Here is a 13902-nt window from a genome sequence, read left to right as displayed (position 1 = left end):
AAAATGGACCAGGAGCCTGACCCACGTAAATATGTCTTCCATAATATTCACCACGTATATCTGATCTGACAACTTTTATTTAACGATATAATTGTTTTTCAACTTTAGTTTTATAATATTTAAAAGATGTAACGGATTCAGATTCCTTAATGAGATACGTTACATTATATCGGGAATAATCATCAATGAAGGTGATAAATGAAGTATGTCCAGTTATGTCAACAATGGGGTAACACTACATGATATCTGAGTTTTAGCGGTGACGCATGTCGCCGCTACACCCCCCCCCCCAACCCCAACCCCAACCCCATTTGTCACCACTGAAGCCTTTAGTGTGAAACCGATGATCTGATTGATTACAATCAATATACAATTACAGATCTAGTCACTGAACCCGATTAGATGTTGAGAGAACACTTGGCAGCATAATGAGGCTAAAACAAATAATAACGATAATTGTTTAATTTACTTGATACATTAAAGGTATATATAGACGATGAAGTCATTCATTATACATGTCATAACGAATGAGCCTCATTGGTCATCATATGTTAAGCACAAATACCTTAGACTAACGAATAACACATTCGTTGTCTTCATTCGTTAACAGGCCTAACGAATTAACTAAAATAAGTACGAATGGACACATTCGTTATTGACTACTCTAGCGAATGTGTCGTTACATGACGAATGTACCAAGTACATTTACCAAAACACCCCCTATACTTATATACAAAAACCAAATACATATAAACAAAGACCGAGATGACAAAACGTGTACTAACAAACTCCCCCTCGTCTCGTGCTCTTTGTCTTGATCACTTGAAGCGCTTGGTCTTCCAATCAGCACAACTATGAATACTGAGCGCGTGGCAAAAACGAACCACACGTTGGAATTGCAATGCAAGATCATAATCCTTAATATCAGCCCACATAGGGTCGATTACTCAAACAAACTCCCTCTTCAGCCCTGATCCCATCACGATCACAGCTTCACATGTTCGATTACCGTAATACCACCTATTAAGTTTCTTGTAAAGACTTTGGGGAAAAGTCTTCACAGGAACTTTCTTCAAAGTTCGAGGTGGCTTTACTTTAAGAACCAGTTTCTCTAGCCAGTTCTCGGATCAATCTCATCAATGTACTTGCGAGTCGGATCCTGCGGCTTGAAATATTTAAATCCATGCCTTACCCTGTGTAATGATTGCTTATAGAACCATCCCGCCATCTGGTTTCCACCACGATTAACGAACAGTCCAATTGCCAAAGTATGCACGTCCCACCTCGGAAGAGTAAGAACATCGACAATACGTTGAAAGTATTGTATGCCATGTTCCCATTTGACGATGCAAACATTTAACTCCGATTCATACAACCACGGGACTATATCACCCTTCACAGTCTTCGAAGTGACAAAATTCTTCATCTGATAAGCAGTAGCACGAGCTTTCAACTGCTTGTCATCCTCATGTTTTGCATACCTTAGCAAACCAATAAGTTTATTCATTCGAGACTTATTGTGCTCAAACAGCCCCTCGTATACATTAACTCCCGAATCTTTCGAACCAAAACCTGCTTTACTTACTTTATCCTTCTTTTTCTTCTTTTCCAAACGTTCTTCAGCCGCTTGATAGTGCTCAGTAGTAAAGAACGGAATCCATTCATCTGTGTTTGAACGAGTATACAAATTAGGGTATTCCTCGACCGTCACGTATTCTACCTCCACATATTCATAATCAAACGACGTATTCCCAGTTGGAATACTCATATCAAACCTTACGTCCTCGTCATCCACAACCTCCACATCGTTCTCTTTTTTGCCAGCTCATCTACATCTTCCTCATTTAATCCCAGAAGCAAGGCGATTTTCTCTTTCGATCTTGTCCGCATTTACCATGCTCATCACAATACCTTTATCATAATCCATAAATAGGATCATGTTCTCCTTAACAGACTTGGTCGGTTTAGCATTAGTAGTATCAGTATACACTACTAATTGTTTTCCCCGTTCTTCCACAACACTACCACCAGATGCATCAGCACCTGGTTGATGCTCACCACTTGCACCAGCCTCGGGGTCTTTATCATCGTTTTTGCCCCCTCAGTTTCTTTAACATATCTTCTTTCCAGGTGTCAGGACCGATTTATCAACCAAAATTAGCTTCGTAACCAACAACAGTGTGTTGACAAGACGGTAACGAGGTATGCTCATGTGAATATCCAATGAACATCAAATAAGGAATCAATGATATTCAAGATGTTACTAGACGAACAAAATATAACAAACACACACAAGTCACTCAAAAGATTTCCATTAACATTATCTAAGAATACAATGAAGATCTATTAGGGTTTCTAGGTGGAATTTTAGGTGTGAGGCTACTTTCCATACAATAATATTCCTTTTACGATAAAGTTGTCAGCCGTCAAATCACTCAATATTCGCTCAGGTGCCTATTTTCGTCTCTCGTCATAAATGACCTAAACTTTTCTTAAATAGGCACACCTGACACCTTCTAGAAACCCTAAAGATTGTCACAAAGCATATTCATAAATCCAGTAGGCCATTGCCTTTATGTTGAATTAAACACCTCAATAATAAGCAAGATTAACAAGTAGCTCAAGTTCAACATAAATTGTACTAGCATTCATCTTAAACTAATTCTTTCAGTTTCGGTTTTCCGGATTTACAATTTGGGCCAATTGACACTTGAACCACTTTATAGTGTAGAAAAGTCAACTTTATAGCAAATACATTTATATCAGAAATCACTTAAATAGGAACAACAAAAAAAATGTGTTTGTTCTTACAAATGTATCTTTACATCATATAAACGAATTTCAACTATTCACGACGCTTTTCTTCCACCCGACCTCAACCCACATACAAGTTGAAAACTACAAGGGTTTTTATACATGTAATGTGACAAGTCGGGTTCAGTGATTAGGAGATTACATATACCTCCTCAACTAAAAAAAGTGTGAATTACAACTAATACAACATACCAATCCTGCTTGTTTTCGTGTTGGAAAACACGTATTAGCATATCTAACTCCTCTTCAGGAAATCCTTTAACGAGAATGGTGATAGTACATCCTGCATTAAAATATGTACTGCGAGATTAGGAGGCAATTATACTTAACTTAAATGCTTTAAAGTACCCACATGGAATTACTATCATTATTTTTAAACTTGAATCAACATGCCAGATTACCAGTGTGCACAAATCGAAACAAAAACCAAAAAATCTGTTTTGGGTTTTTAAAAACCATCAGATTCACAATGGGTTTGGATAGATTTCATTTTTTTCAGTTTTACCATTTGGGCTTAAAAATTTAGGTCTGAAAATGGAGGCCCAAAATAATGAAGAACTTGGGCCTGAATTTTCGTTAATTAATTAATGATTTAAACATTATTACACATCTAGACCTAAAATTTTGGGCTACACCATTTATTGATATCTTATAAATTACATAAAATGAATTTTCTTTAGCAGCTCGGTTCGGTTTTTGGTTAATAGCATGACCAAACCGAAAAATTAGTTTTAAGAAAAACCATAAAACCAAATCCTCAGTTTTTATTGGGTTCGGTTATTTTGGTTTAATACACACAGCTAAGTCATACCGCGAAACAAACCAATAATGATAAATACCTTATATATCGTTCTTATTAGTTATCATTGTTGAACAAACATTCAAAGGGTTCAAAAATGAACCAAAACAAAGCAAAAAGTTTCAAATTTTTTTACCTTTCCAAGTTCTTCACTCAAGCATTGTCTAACTACAGTTGCTTGCTGCACTATCCTCTCTAGTTCTGAATAACTTGGCATGTGTGCATGTGCTGAAAGTGACATAAATCACACAAGAATTCAAAAATAATAACATAAAAGTATAAGCAGAGATCATAAAATATACACACCAAGAATTGCTCTGTTCAACTTATCTACAACATGCTGTCGGTACTCCAAGCTAAGTAGATGAAACACAGGTGATTTTTCTGGTTCCTCATAAGCTAGCAAGGCCAGAAAATCCTGTATAGCATTAAGTCATTTATTAATTAAACTCATAACGAATTAATATAAATAAAAGTTGAACAAATTGCACATTTCGTTCTTTATACTAAGTAAATAACGGAAATCATCCTTTATGTTCACATTTTGTCACAATTTACATCCTTTCCACTAACAGACGTTAGATCTGTCGGCTAAATCCAGTCACGTACAATATCCATGAGGGTATTTTGGTCACTTTTAAGTTAGTAAAATGACCAAAATACGCTCATGTACAGTGCATATGACTGGATTTAACAATCAGATCTAACGTCCATTAGTGGAAAGGACGTAAACTTTGACAAAAATTGAACATAAAGTATGATTTATGTTATTTACTTAGTATAAAGAACGAAACGTGCAATTTGTTAATAAAAATGTAAACACGGCTTTCTTCCATGAAAAGGGAACGTACCTCGAGCTTTTCAGCATATTTTTGAACTTTCCCAAAAGGGGTCAACTTGTCTTTAGCAAATTCAATAGCTTCTGTGCTGCCGTGAAATAAGTAAACTTAGTAAAATAATTACATAAAAGGTTAAGGTAAACTAAACAATAATATTATTGTTAATTTGTGCTCACTGTTTCTTTGAGCAGGTAAGCTCAACAAAATGAAGACTCAATAGATCAAAATGCAAGTCCTTATTATTTTCAAAAAGGCCGGGTGACATCTGTTCTGTCAAATGAATAGCTTCCAATGCTTTACCCTTTAACGCAGAGTTTAAAATTCCTGAAATGTTAAAAAAAGTCTCAAAAACAGAAAACATCATCATATACAGAACTCTTTGCAACTTTATTTTATTTCAAGATTCAAGAATAATAAAACCATACGCTTTCTTTTCTCCAGGCCCTCGAGCTGAGTAGCGGACACTTTTAGTCCGGTAGTAGCAACAAGTGATTCCAGCGTGTCTTTATAGCAACCTTGTATGAGATATCTTAAGATAATATTGTGACTATCTTTGTCATTAATTTTCTGCCAATTTCATTAGTGAAAGTTAAAGTTAATATAATAAAAAGAAAAAATGGAACTTTTCAAGTAAGAAGCACATAAAAGAATATCATAAACACAAAATTAAACTTTTCAACATTAAGATAACTAAAAAAGTTTCTTCTTTTCCAAAATTAAATTTAACACTATGAATAAAACATCAAAACTAAAATAAGATTGGCACCGAAATTCAACCTGTCACTAAATTTTCAATTTTTTAGGGATTATACTCGCATGTTGGCGTTAGGATCAAATACAAACAACTCTTAACATGAGAAAAGTACAGATCATAGTTTTAAATAGCGAATAGCGGTCAATAGCGACAGCCTACCTATACGCCGTGTAGCGATAGAGATGAAATAGGATAAGGTATTAGATTTTTTTTTTTTTAAATAGGAGTTTCATTCACAAAATTGAGTTTTTACCGTGGAACTGGTTGAGAGAGATCGGTGCTGTTCAATCGTTTACAATGCCTAAAATTTCAGTTTCTGATTTTTTTTTTTAAACTAATTATCACGGACGTTATACATCAGATAGTGGAAAAGTACCGCTTCGCTGTGATGCACGCCATAGCGAGCGCTATCCTCGATATTAACAACAATGATACAAAAAACTAGAGTAATTATATTATTACTTAGCTTATTTTTTGTAGTGTAATTACTCTAGTTCAAAACAAACTCTAGACTAATAACAATTACTCTAGTTATTTGTACGTGTGTAGGCTAATTTCATTGGTACCGGATGGTATTCGGTTAGGGGATTATGCAAACGTGACTAATTTATCACTAATTATGAACCCTAGAATCAAAAAATTCGTCAACAGAAAAATGAAACAATCATTGGGTAAAATTAATCGCAAATAGTTGAAAGATGCATCGTTGACTAGCAATTGATTCAATTTTAAGAGGATTGATTGATTATTGATATTTAAGATAAGTGGAATTGAAATAAAACTTACGATTTGGTCGTACTGCTTTGGATCGACATCCATTATGTTGAACGAACGCCTTTGTTTCTGTTTCGAATATTATTATTATTATGGATAGAATAGAATGAATAATAATAATAATAATAATAATAATAATAATAATAATAATCGGCTCTACGATGGATCTGAGGCATAGACTTTCAATTTCTCTACATTCCTTTTCAAATTGGTCCAAACTCCAAATGGTTGCTTCTCAAATGAATCATCATTTTATATTGTCGTTAATTAATTGTGTTTTGCATAAAAAAATAATATTCATACTATACTATTAAAACAAATTATTTTGGTGTCACATGCTCCTTGCCTATTAGACGATTGCATTTTTTTATCAATTAAATAAATCAAAAATAAATTCTATTCCTAATAATTAAAATACTTAATGTATTCATTTAAGTCAATATACCGGTTTCTAATTTTATATTTTAACTACTTTTTTTATTTTGAGAGTTACATATAATTTGTAACTAACAATCACTTAAAATATAAACAAATTCATCAATAAATGTAGATTGTTATCTTTTTTTTAATGTTCACATCTAATTAGTTAAAATTGTACCAAATTCATCAATAAATGTAATTTCATTTAAGTTTTTCGTTCAAATTATCATCAAAGTTTATGGTAATTAGATTTTATTTATTTATTATGAACAATAATTTTGTTTTACATATGTCATTATTAACAAAAATCTCGGTCATTTTTTTTATTCGTAATAAATATAGTTGAAAATTAATTTTTCAACCTACCCAATATTATATAAAATACACTATATACTACAATATATTGATTTTGCCAAACAAATTAAACAGTCATAATGATTCTTTCAAAAGAGGAAACTTAATTTATGCAAATAAAATCCAAACAAACTTTTCATAACTTATTGAATTATTATTTATATAGAAAGAAAATAATTTATGCTAACCATAGAAACTTGGTTTTCCCTTAAAATACTTTTACCATAAACTTTCACACCTAAACTTCAAGCCTATATATTGAATACTTGAGCTTACAAAATATGTCACTCTTAAATTGTCACTCCTAATACTTGGTGGGTTATTAACTTGGATTCAATAATTTGGAAGTGTTGATAACATTTTAAGTTAAATGATATTATAAGTTTGAAGGTATGTACGATTTGTTTATAAAATACGCTACTTTGTATAATCGATATAACTATACGTCAGTCTATGTAACTTATTGTTCTTTGCGTGATATAAGATTTCTAAATTTTTCACATGTTAATCGTTTTTTTTTATATTTTAGATGTCTTCAAGTTCCAAAAGACGCACTAATTCTCAATCATCATCTTCCAATAAGAGGAATAATACAAATGGTTAGTGAGTTTAATAATTTAAGGTTACTCTCTAAATACTATGTTATAATAATAATAATTTTGCTTGCAAAACGTGCAGTGTCATTGTTTAGACAACCATTGCGTATCATATCCAATGGTAATAATTTTTTTATAAACCATCAATTGATTTAAAATGTTAATATTTTATGACCGCCTTTTTTATTAGATCTAAAATTTAATGAGATATACGGCAAGTAACATGAAGTTTGAGGACCATTCAGAGTATAGCTCGAGCCATGGTAGGATCTGGTCACAAAATGCGTGTTCTCACTGATGTAAGATTTCTTGAAATTCATATTTACAATTTTATTTTTATATGTCGAGAGTTCCCTCTATTCATATTTACAGTTTAAGGACGATTTTGAGACTAGCTCTAGCCATGGTAGGACTGGGTCACCAAAGTTCCACCTACTCCTTTCAAAATTCAATAGACATGTTGAAGGTTTTGAGATATACGAAAATATTGTTGATTTATTTCCTTATCAAAATTATCATGCTAATTATTCCGATTACATTCATTGATAATTCTTACTAATTTGTTTTTTAATAGTTCAGTATATCTAACATTACTTTATTTTAAATAATTTTAGTTTATGACGGCCCAAATTGGTAGATTGGCTAATTGCATGAAAAAAGTATTTGATGTAGAGTAAGTTGGTTATGTTTGTTTTGGTCATTACTAATGTATTTTAGTTATTAGTTTTCTATCATTTTTTCTTTTATGTGGCTTAGATAATTCATATAAATTAATTCATTTTTATATGAATAACAATCTTTATTTTTTCTGTGTTAAAATTTTTGAATCTTATATTGAAAGTTTTAACAATTATTTATTGAACTTTCAAAAAATGGAATGTTTTTATAATAATATTTATAATTATTTATTTCTGTTTTAAAATTCAAAATTGGCCATTATTACAACAATCTTTTTTTAGTTTTTAGTAGTATTCAATCTCAACAAACTTTTCATCTTTTATATTTTACCAAATTTTAATTAGCATAAATGACATATTTAATATATATGAAAAATTTTAAATAATTTACTTTTGAGTATACTTGAAAGTTAATAAGTTTTGTATTAAAAACGCATTAATTTATTTGACCAAGTTAATATATGGTGTATTACTTATTTCAAATTTATATTTAAAAAATCTTAGATATTTACTATAATTGCTTATTTATTTTAAAATATTCATCATCTTTAATTTTTATGATACATTCTAATCATTTATACATTTATTTATTTATATTTTTAAGAACCGAATTTGACCACTCTTCTTTAGTTTTAATATTCTCCAATCTCAATAAACTTTATATCTTATATTTGACCAATTTTTGATTAGGCATAAATGCCAAGAATTACTGATTCGTCTAAATTATTTCATTCAAATTAAAAAATAAACTAATAAACTAAGTAGAAAATAAAAACTTTCCATATTAAATATTTGACCAATTTTTCATCAGACATAAATGTCAAGATTAATGTATAAAATTGAAAAAAGAATTATCTAATGAATTTACTGTTAAATAAGTTAATGATGCTAAAGTCTTGACAATGTAACATCCTACTTTTGGTTATAATAATAAAATAAATTTCGTTTATTTTGTATTGTGTCGTTTATCGGTTTAGATAATAAACTGTGCACAGTTGGGCTTGGACTTTAGAAGATGGAATATAAGATGGAATGGGCCTTAGGTACATGGGCTTAAGAGAATATAAATACCCCTTAAACCCTAATCCTTTCCATTTTATCCATCTCTACACCATAGCCTACACCTTGAAAAACACATACAAACCTGAACCAAGATCCAAAGGTGAAAACCCGAGCTTACCGAGGCTAGAGCGTTGTGACGAACCAAAACAACATCAAAGACCAGCTCGTGTTCGTAGTTCGACTTGTTTAAGGTACGTTTATAATTGAAATCGTTTATTTAGGTTCGGATTCATCTAGGAAATCTTAGATCTGTATACACATGGTAAAAACGAGCCCAATACATCAAACCTTACTGAAAATCGATAGCATTTGATTGTTTAATTATTGGATAAACGAGCCGTATGTATATATGCTCAAATCGCACCCTTTAAACGCATATGTTTGGCCGATTGGACACCTAGGGTTTGTAGGCGTGATGAATACGAATCCATTGATACCAATTTCATGTTGTTTCGTTGAGAATCGAAGGTTTAATCGTAGATCTGATGAAGTTTGACTGTTCTTGTTCTTATCAATTTTGACTTTGACCCTAGAGTCAAAGATCTGGATAAGAACTGTTGATAGTTCGTTATGGTGGATCAATTCGTTACGCGTGCAACACGAATGGGACTCATTCGTGTGAATTGATAACGAATGGACCTTTAATTCGTTAGCTGCCCATTCGTTATATTAAGATGACGAATTAGGCCACGTTAAAGATAACAAACTAGAGTAACGAATCAGCTAGCGAATCAGACCAGTCAGATGGTGATACGATGACGAATCAGGTTAATGAATGGGGATTTATCAAAGACGAACAAGGATAACGAATCGGGATGAAAAGTAACGAATTAGTTAACGAATCAGGCTTAATTCGTTATAGAGAACGAGTTAGTGAATTAGAAAAATAATTCAAAATTCTAATGGAAAATGTGTTAAGACAGTTAATGAAAATAAAATTTTTTTAAACTGACCTGGCAGCTTAACCCCAGCCAGGGGCTCTGCCCCTTGGACCCCGCTAGGGGCTGCCGCCCCTAGAACCCCGCTGCCCCCCGGACCCCGTTCGTTGTGGGTTATATAAAGATAGAAATACGATATGAGTAGTAATAGATAATTGATGCATGTAAATATTATACAGTTAGCCGTGCGCAACTCAAGAAGAGAATAACCATTAACTCTGAACGCAACCGCATTCAGGTGAGTTTCTAGCCCCATTTCCTTGTTATGTTTTCGGGGCTGTGTGCATACTCGATGTGATAGTTAATACACTTACCTTAACTGGTAAGTGTATGCCATGTAAGATTTATATGTTATGTATGTATATCTTAAATGCGAATGAAAGCTTGTCGATACGTGAACGATCTTCGGATATTGCACGTGATGACAAGGGAGGTATGTATATGATAGTCGATGTGCCAATAATGTTACTAAAGAATATGGATTAGAAGAACGGTTTGTGTAATGAAACTAGATTGCGAGTAATTAATTTGGGTATGCGTTTTGTTGAAGTAAAAGTTACTTCAGGTACTAATGCTGGTTATCGCACCTATATAATTTGTTATGGTGTAACACCTTTAGATAAGAAACTTTCGTTTAAATTGAAGAGAATGTAGTTTTTTTTCCAGTTGTAGTCTGTTTTGCAATGACCATTAATAAAGTCAAGGTCAATCTTTAGCAAGAGTTGACATATTGTAGGTTCCCAGCCGGATCTACACGGAATATCTCGTTCTACGTAGGTGCGGAATCCCTACGTAAGACGATACGAGCGTAGAAGACGATACACGTTAACACGATCAAGCACACGTTACAATAAACAAAGACACGTTGTATTGCAACTGGAAACACGTGATTCTCTGATCACCGATTACACAAACTCTAAAACTCGTTAACTCTCGATCCTCGATTCTATCTATTCTGCCGTAACCTAAACACTTATAAAGCACGACAACTTCGCCTAACATGTTTAGGCGAAGTTGTCACTAACTTCGCTTGGTTCACAAGTTCGCCTATATCAGCGAACTTGTGAGCTAACTTCGCTTAATACAAAATACAAAACATACTAACTCGATTACAGACACTATATACTGAACTACTGACATCATGTACCAACAGACTCCCCCTTGGCAGTAGCTTCATATCTCTATCTTCAAGCACGTGTCTTGTAATCTTCAACAATCTTGTATCTTTCAACTTCAAGCATGAACTCCTTCTCGTACACAAACCGAAACAACTCTTTGATATTTCTTCGCTTCTTCTTTCCAAGCAGGAATATAAAATATTTTCTTCTCATTCAGCACCTGCAGATCAGCTTGAGACAAATTCACCAAGTGCATTGGATCATACACTCTCAGCAGCTCTTGTTCATCTTCATTCTCCATTACTGCTTCAGCTGTTTCACAATCAACGTACCACCACTTCAGATATTTCAGCACATCCTTGGGCATTTGTTTCAGCGGCACTTCTTTTAAACACCGGATTGGCTTATACTTCATTATCATCCAAGGCTTGCCATCTGCTCTCATCCCTCTATCTTTATCTTCAATAAGTTTTCCTTTCTGTGGTTTCAACAGCTCGAACTTTTTCTCCTTTATACTTTCCTTCCAAACAATCTTTCCAATGACCCTAGCCATGTTATCATCACTCCTGTTTATCAACCCCAACCTGGCTAAGTCCTTCACTTCACATTCAGGCAATGTATTCAACGATCTCAACAGTCTCTTGAAGTACTGAACCCCCATCATACATTTTAATCACAAAGAGCCTCAACTGCTCATCATATAACCAGCATATAATCCCCTTTCTCGATTCAGCATAACCCCTGATGTTGTAACTTTTCTTGAACATAGTAGGGACCGCCGGTTTCTTAGTTTTTACGAACCACTGAGCATAGCCTTCTTTCCATCTTGGCTGCTCTTCCCATTCCGTCTCATCGCTTCCCATATCTTGACCTATATATGACTTATCAACTTCCGGAATCTCGTGCTCAACGTTTTCCTCTACAATCTATCCCTCTTCAATCTCACTATCTATGACAATCTCAGCACCAATCTTCTCTATCTATTCAACCGGTAACACATCGTCATCACCTATAACATCATCATCCATCATGTCCTCAGCATCCACAATAACCACCTCATCACCCCCTGAACCGCCAGCTGCACTGGTTAACTCCCCCTGAGATGTGGAAGTCCCAAGAGCTTGTTCAGTTCTTGGCAACTCTCCACCTGCACCTTTCGATGCATTGGGATCATCGTCTCGATCATTACGCTTCTTAGTCCTCAGCTCATCACCCTTACAGCTCGTCTCCCCCTGAGATGCCAAGAACTGTTTCAAAGCATCAATTATTTTTCCATGTTCGATCAGCAGGGACGACTGTATCTGATTCTCTGCAACGAGGCGCTGAATAGCATGGGTCTGGATAAGATTTACCCTTGATTGTTCTGCCACGACCCTTTCAAGCGCTGCTATTCGTTCCGAGTCGGATAAGGTTGCATCGAAATCAAACCTCAGATGTGATATATCTTGAGTGTACTGAGGAGGGATTTCCAATGTAACCGGGACCTCAGAAGTAGGTGTAAACGTAACCGCAGGTGGTATCGTAACCGACAACCCTGCAGTAGCAACAACTGTCGACTCAATAAATCTTGCGACGACCTCCGATGGAGTAAGAGTTGGAGGTGGCAAAGATACAATTTCCGGAGCCGAGAGTTGGAATGTAGTGGGTGGGAGGCCGAATGAGGATGAGGTAGCCACCACGGGAACGTTCGTGGCGCTTGGCCTTGTAAGTGGCAACGATGAAGGGACTATAGTCATACCGGACAGTGCGGGTGGAGTGAAACGTACCACCCTTGAGCTCTCACCAGCTCCCAAACCTGCACCTGTCCTTTCCCTTCTCGATCTACGGACCAACTGATGTATATCTTCCTCAAAGTCCGACTCACTGTCATCATCATCTCTCTTCCTTTTCCCATGAATCCTTTCTTATGTTACTAAAATCCGTCTCGCTTCAGCCACATCATCATCTGACGAATCAGAATCAGCCACCGTCGTAGCTGCCCTAGCAACATCCACACTCGAACCAGTGCTACCGAGACTTGCACATTTTCCTTAGGATCAACACGCTCCATATCAAAAAATCCTTGACCGCCAAACGCTGCATCAAGGTCTACATTTTCCTCCGGTGCCACAAGAGGAGCAGCAGGTATAGGTTGTTGTACCTCAGGTGGTTGAGGTGCTCCAACCTGTTGTGGTGCTGGATCCCGAAACTCGTCCCCACGAGCTGGAACATACTCTGGGTTGATCAAGTACCCAAATAATGGAGTGTCGAGGACGGAGCTCAGGCTTGCTTCTTGCACTTGATGTTCTACACTGAGCGAATATTCGCTTGCTTACACTCTCCACATATCTAATCGGGCGGCGCTGAGGTAACGTGGGAGCAACATGATTCAAGATCATTTGTAGAAATCTTGGATACATAAGAAATCTCTCACGCGCCACCGCTCGTCTTTGTCGATATATCTCGTAGAATACCATCTGACTAAAGCTGTAACGCTTATTTTAAGTCAGAGCAGTCATCGCCGACTGCATGGTCGCACCCATTCCATCTGTACCAGCCTTTCTCCCTGACATGCACACTATCATCACATGCATGAGAAAGCGCCATTGTTCTAGCAAGAACCCCTTGCGTCTCTGAGTATCCCCCAAAGGACCAGAATATCCCATTCTCAGAAACGCACCATCTCTGAATGGAGCCACGAAGTCTGTAGGATCGTCTCTCGTTTCTTCCCCAAACTGTAAAGCCGCCCTGATCTGTTTAGACGAGAACTGTACTATC

General features: G+C 35.2%; 1 protein-coding gene across 1 annotated transcript; it reads right to left on the bottom strand.

The window, feature by feature from the left end:
• Positions 1-2710: 2710 nt before the first annotated feature.
• Positions 2711-6104, bottom strand: LOC143584260 (uncharacterized). The gene is made up of 7 exons (XM_077066349.1): positions 5993-6104; positions 4878-5019; positions 4629-4776; positions 4465-4540; positions 3920-4031; positions 3750-3841; positions 2711-3097 (listed from the first exon to the last, which is right to left on the bottom strand). Exons 1-7 carry the CDS (start codon positions 6023-6025, stop codon positions 3050-3052), a joined length of 651 nt encoding a protein of 216 aa, XP_076922464.1. The 5' UTR covers positions 6026-6104; the 3' UTR covers positions 2711-3049.
• Positions 6105-13902: the final 7798 nt, after the last annotated feature.

Source organism: Bidens hawaiensis, unplaced genomic scaffold (genome assembly GCF_021521415.1).
Source record: "Bidens hawaiensis isolate Kalapana, Puna unplaced genomic scaffold, B.hawaiensis_p1.1 tig00001521_1, whole genome shotgun sequence".
Classification (NCBI taxonomy): Eukaryota; Viridiplantae; Streptophyta; class Magnoliopsida; order Asterales; family Asteraceae; genus Bidens; species Bidens hawaiensis.
Note: the sequence above shows the minus strand (reverse complement) of the source record. Positions and strands in the feature narration are given on the sequence as shown.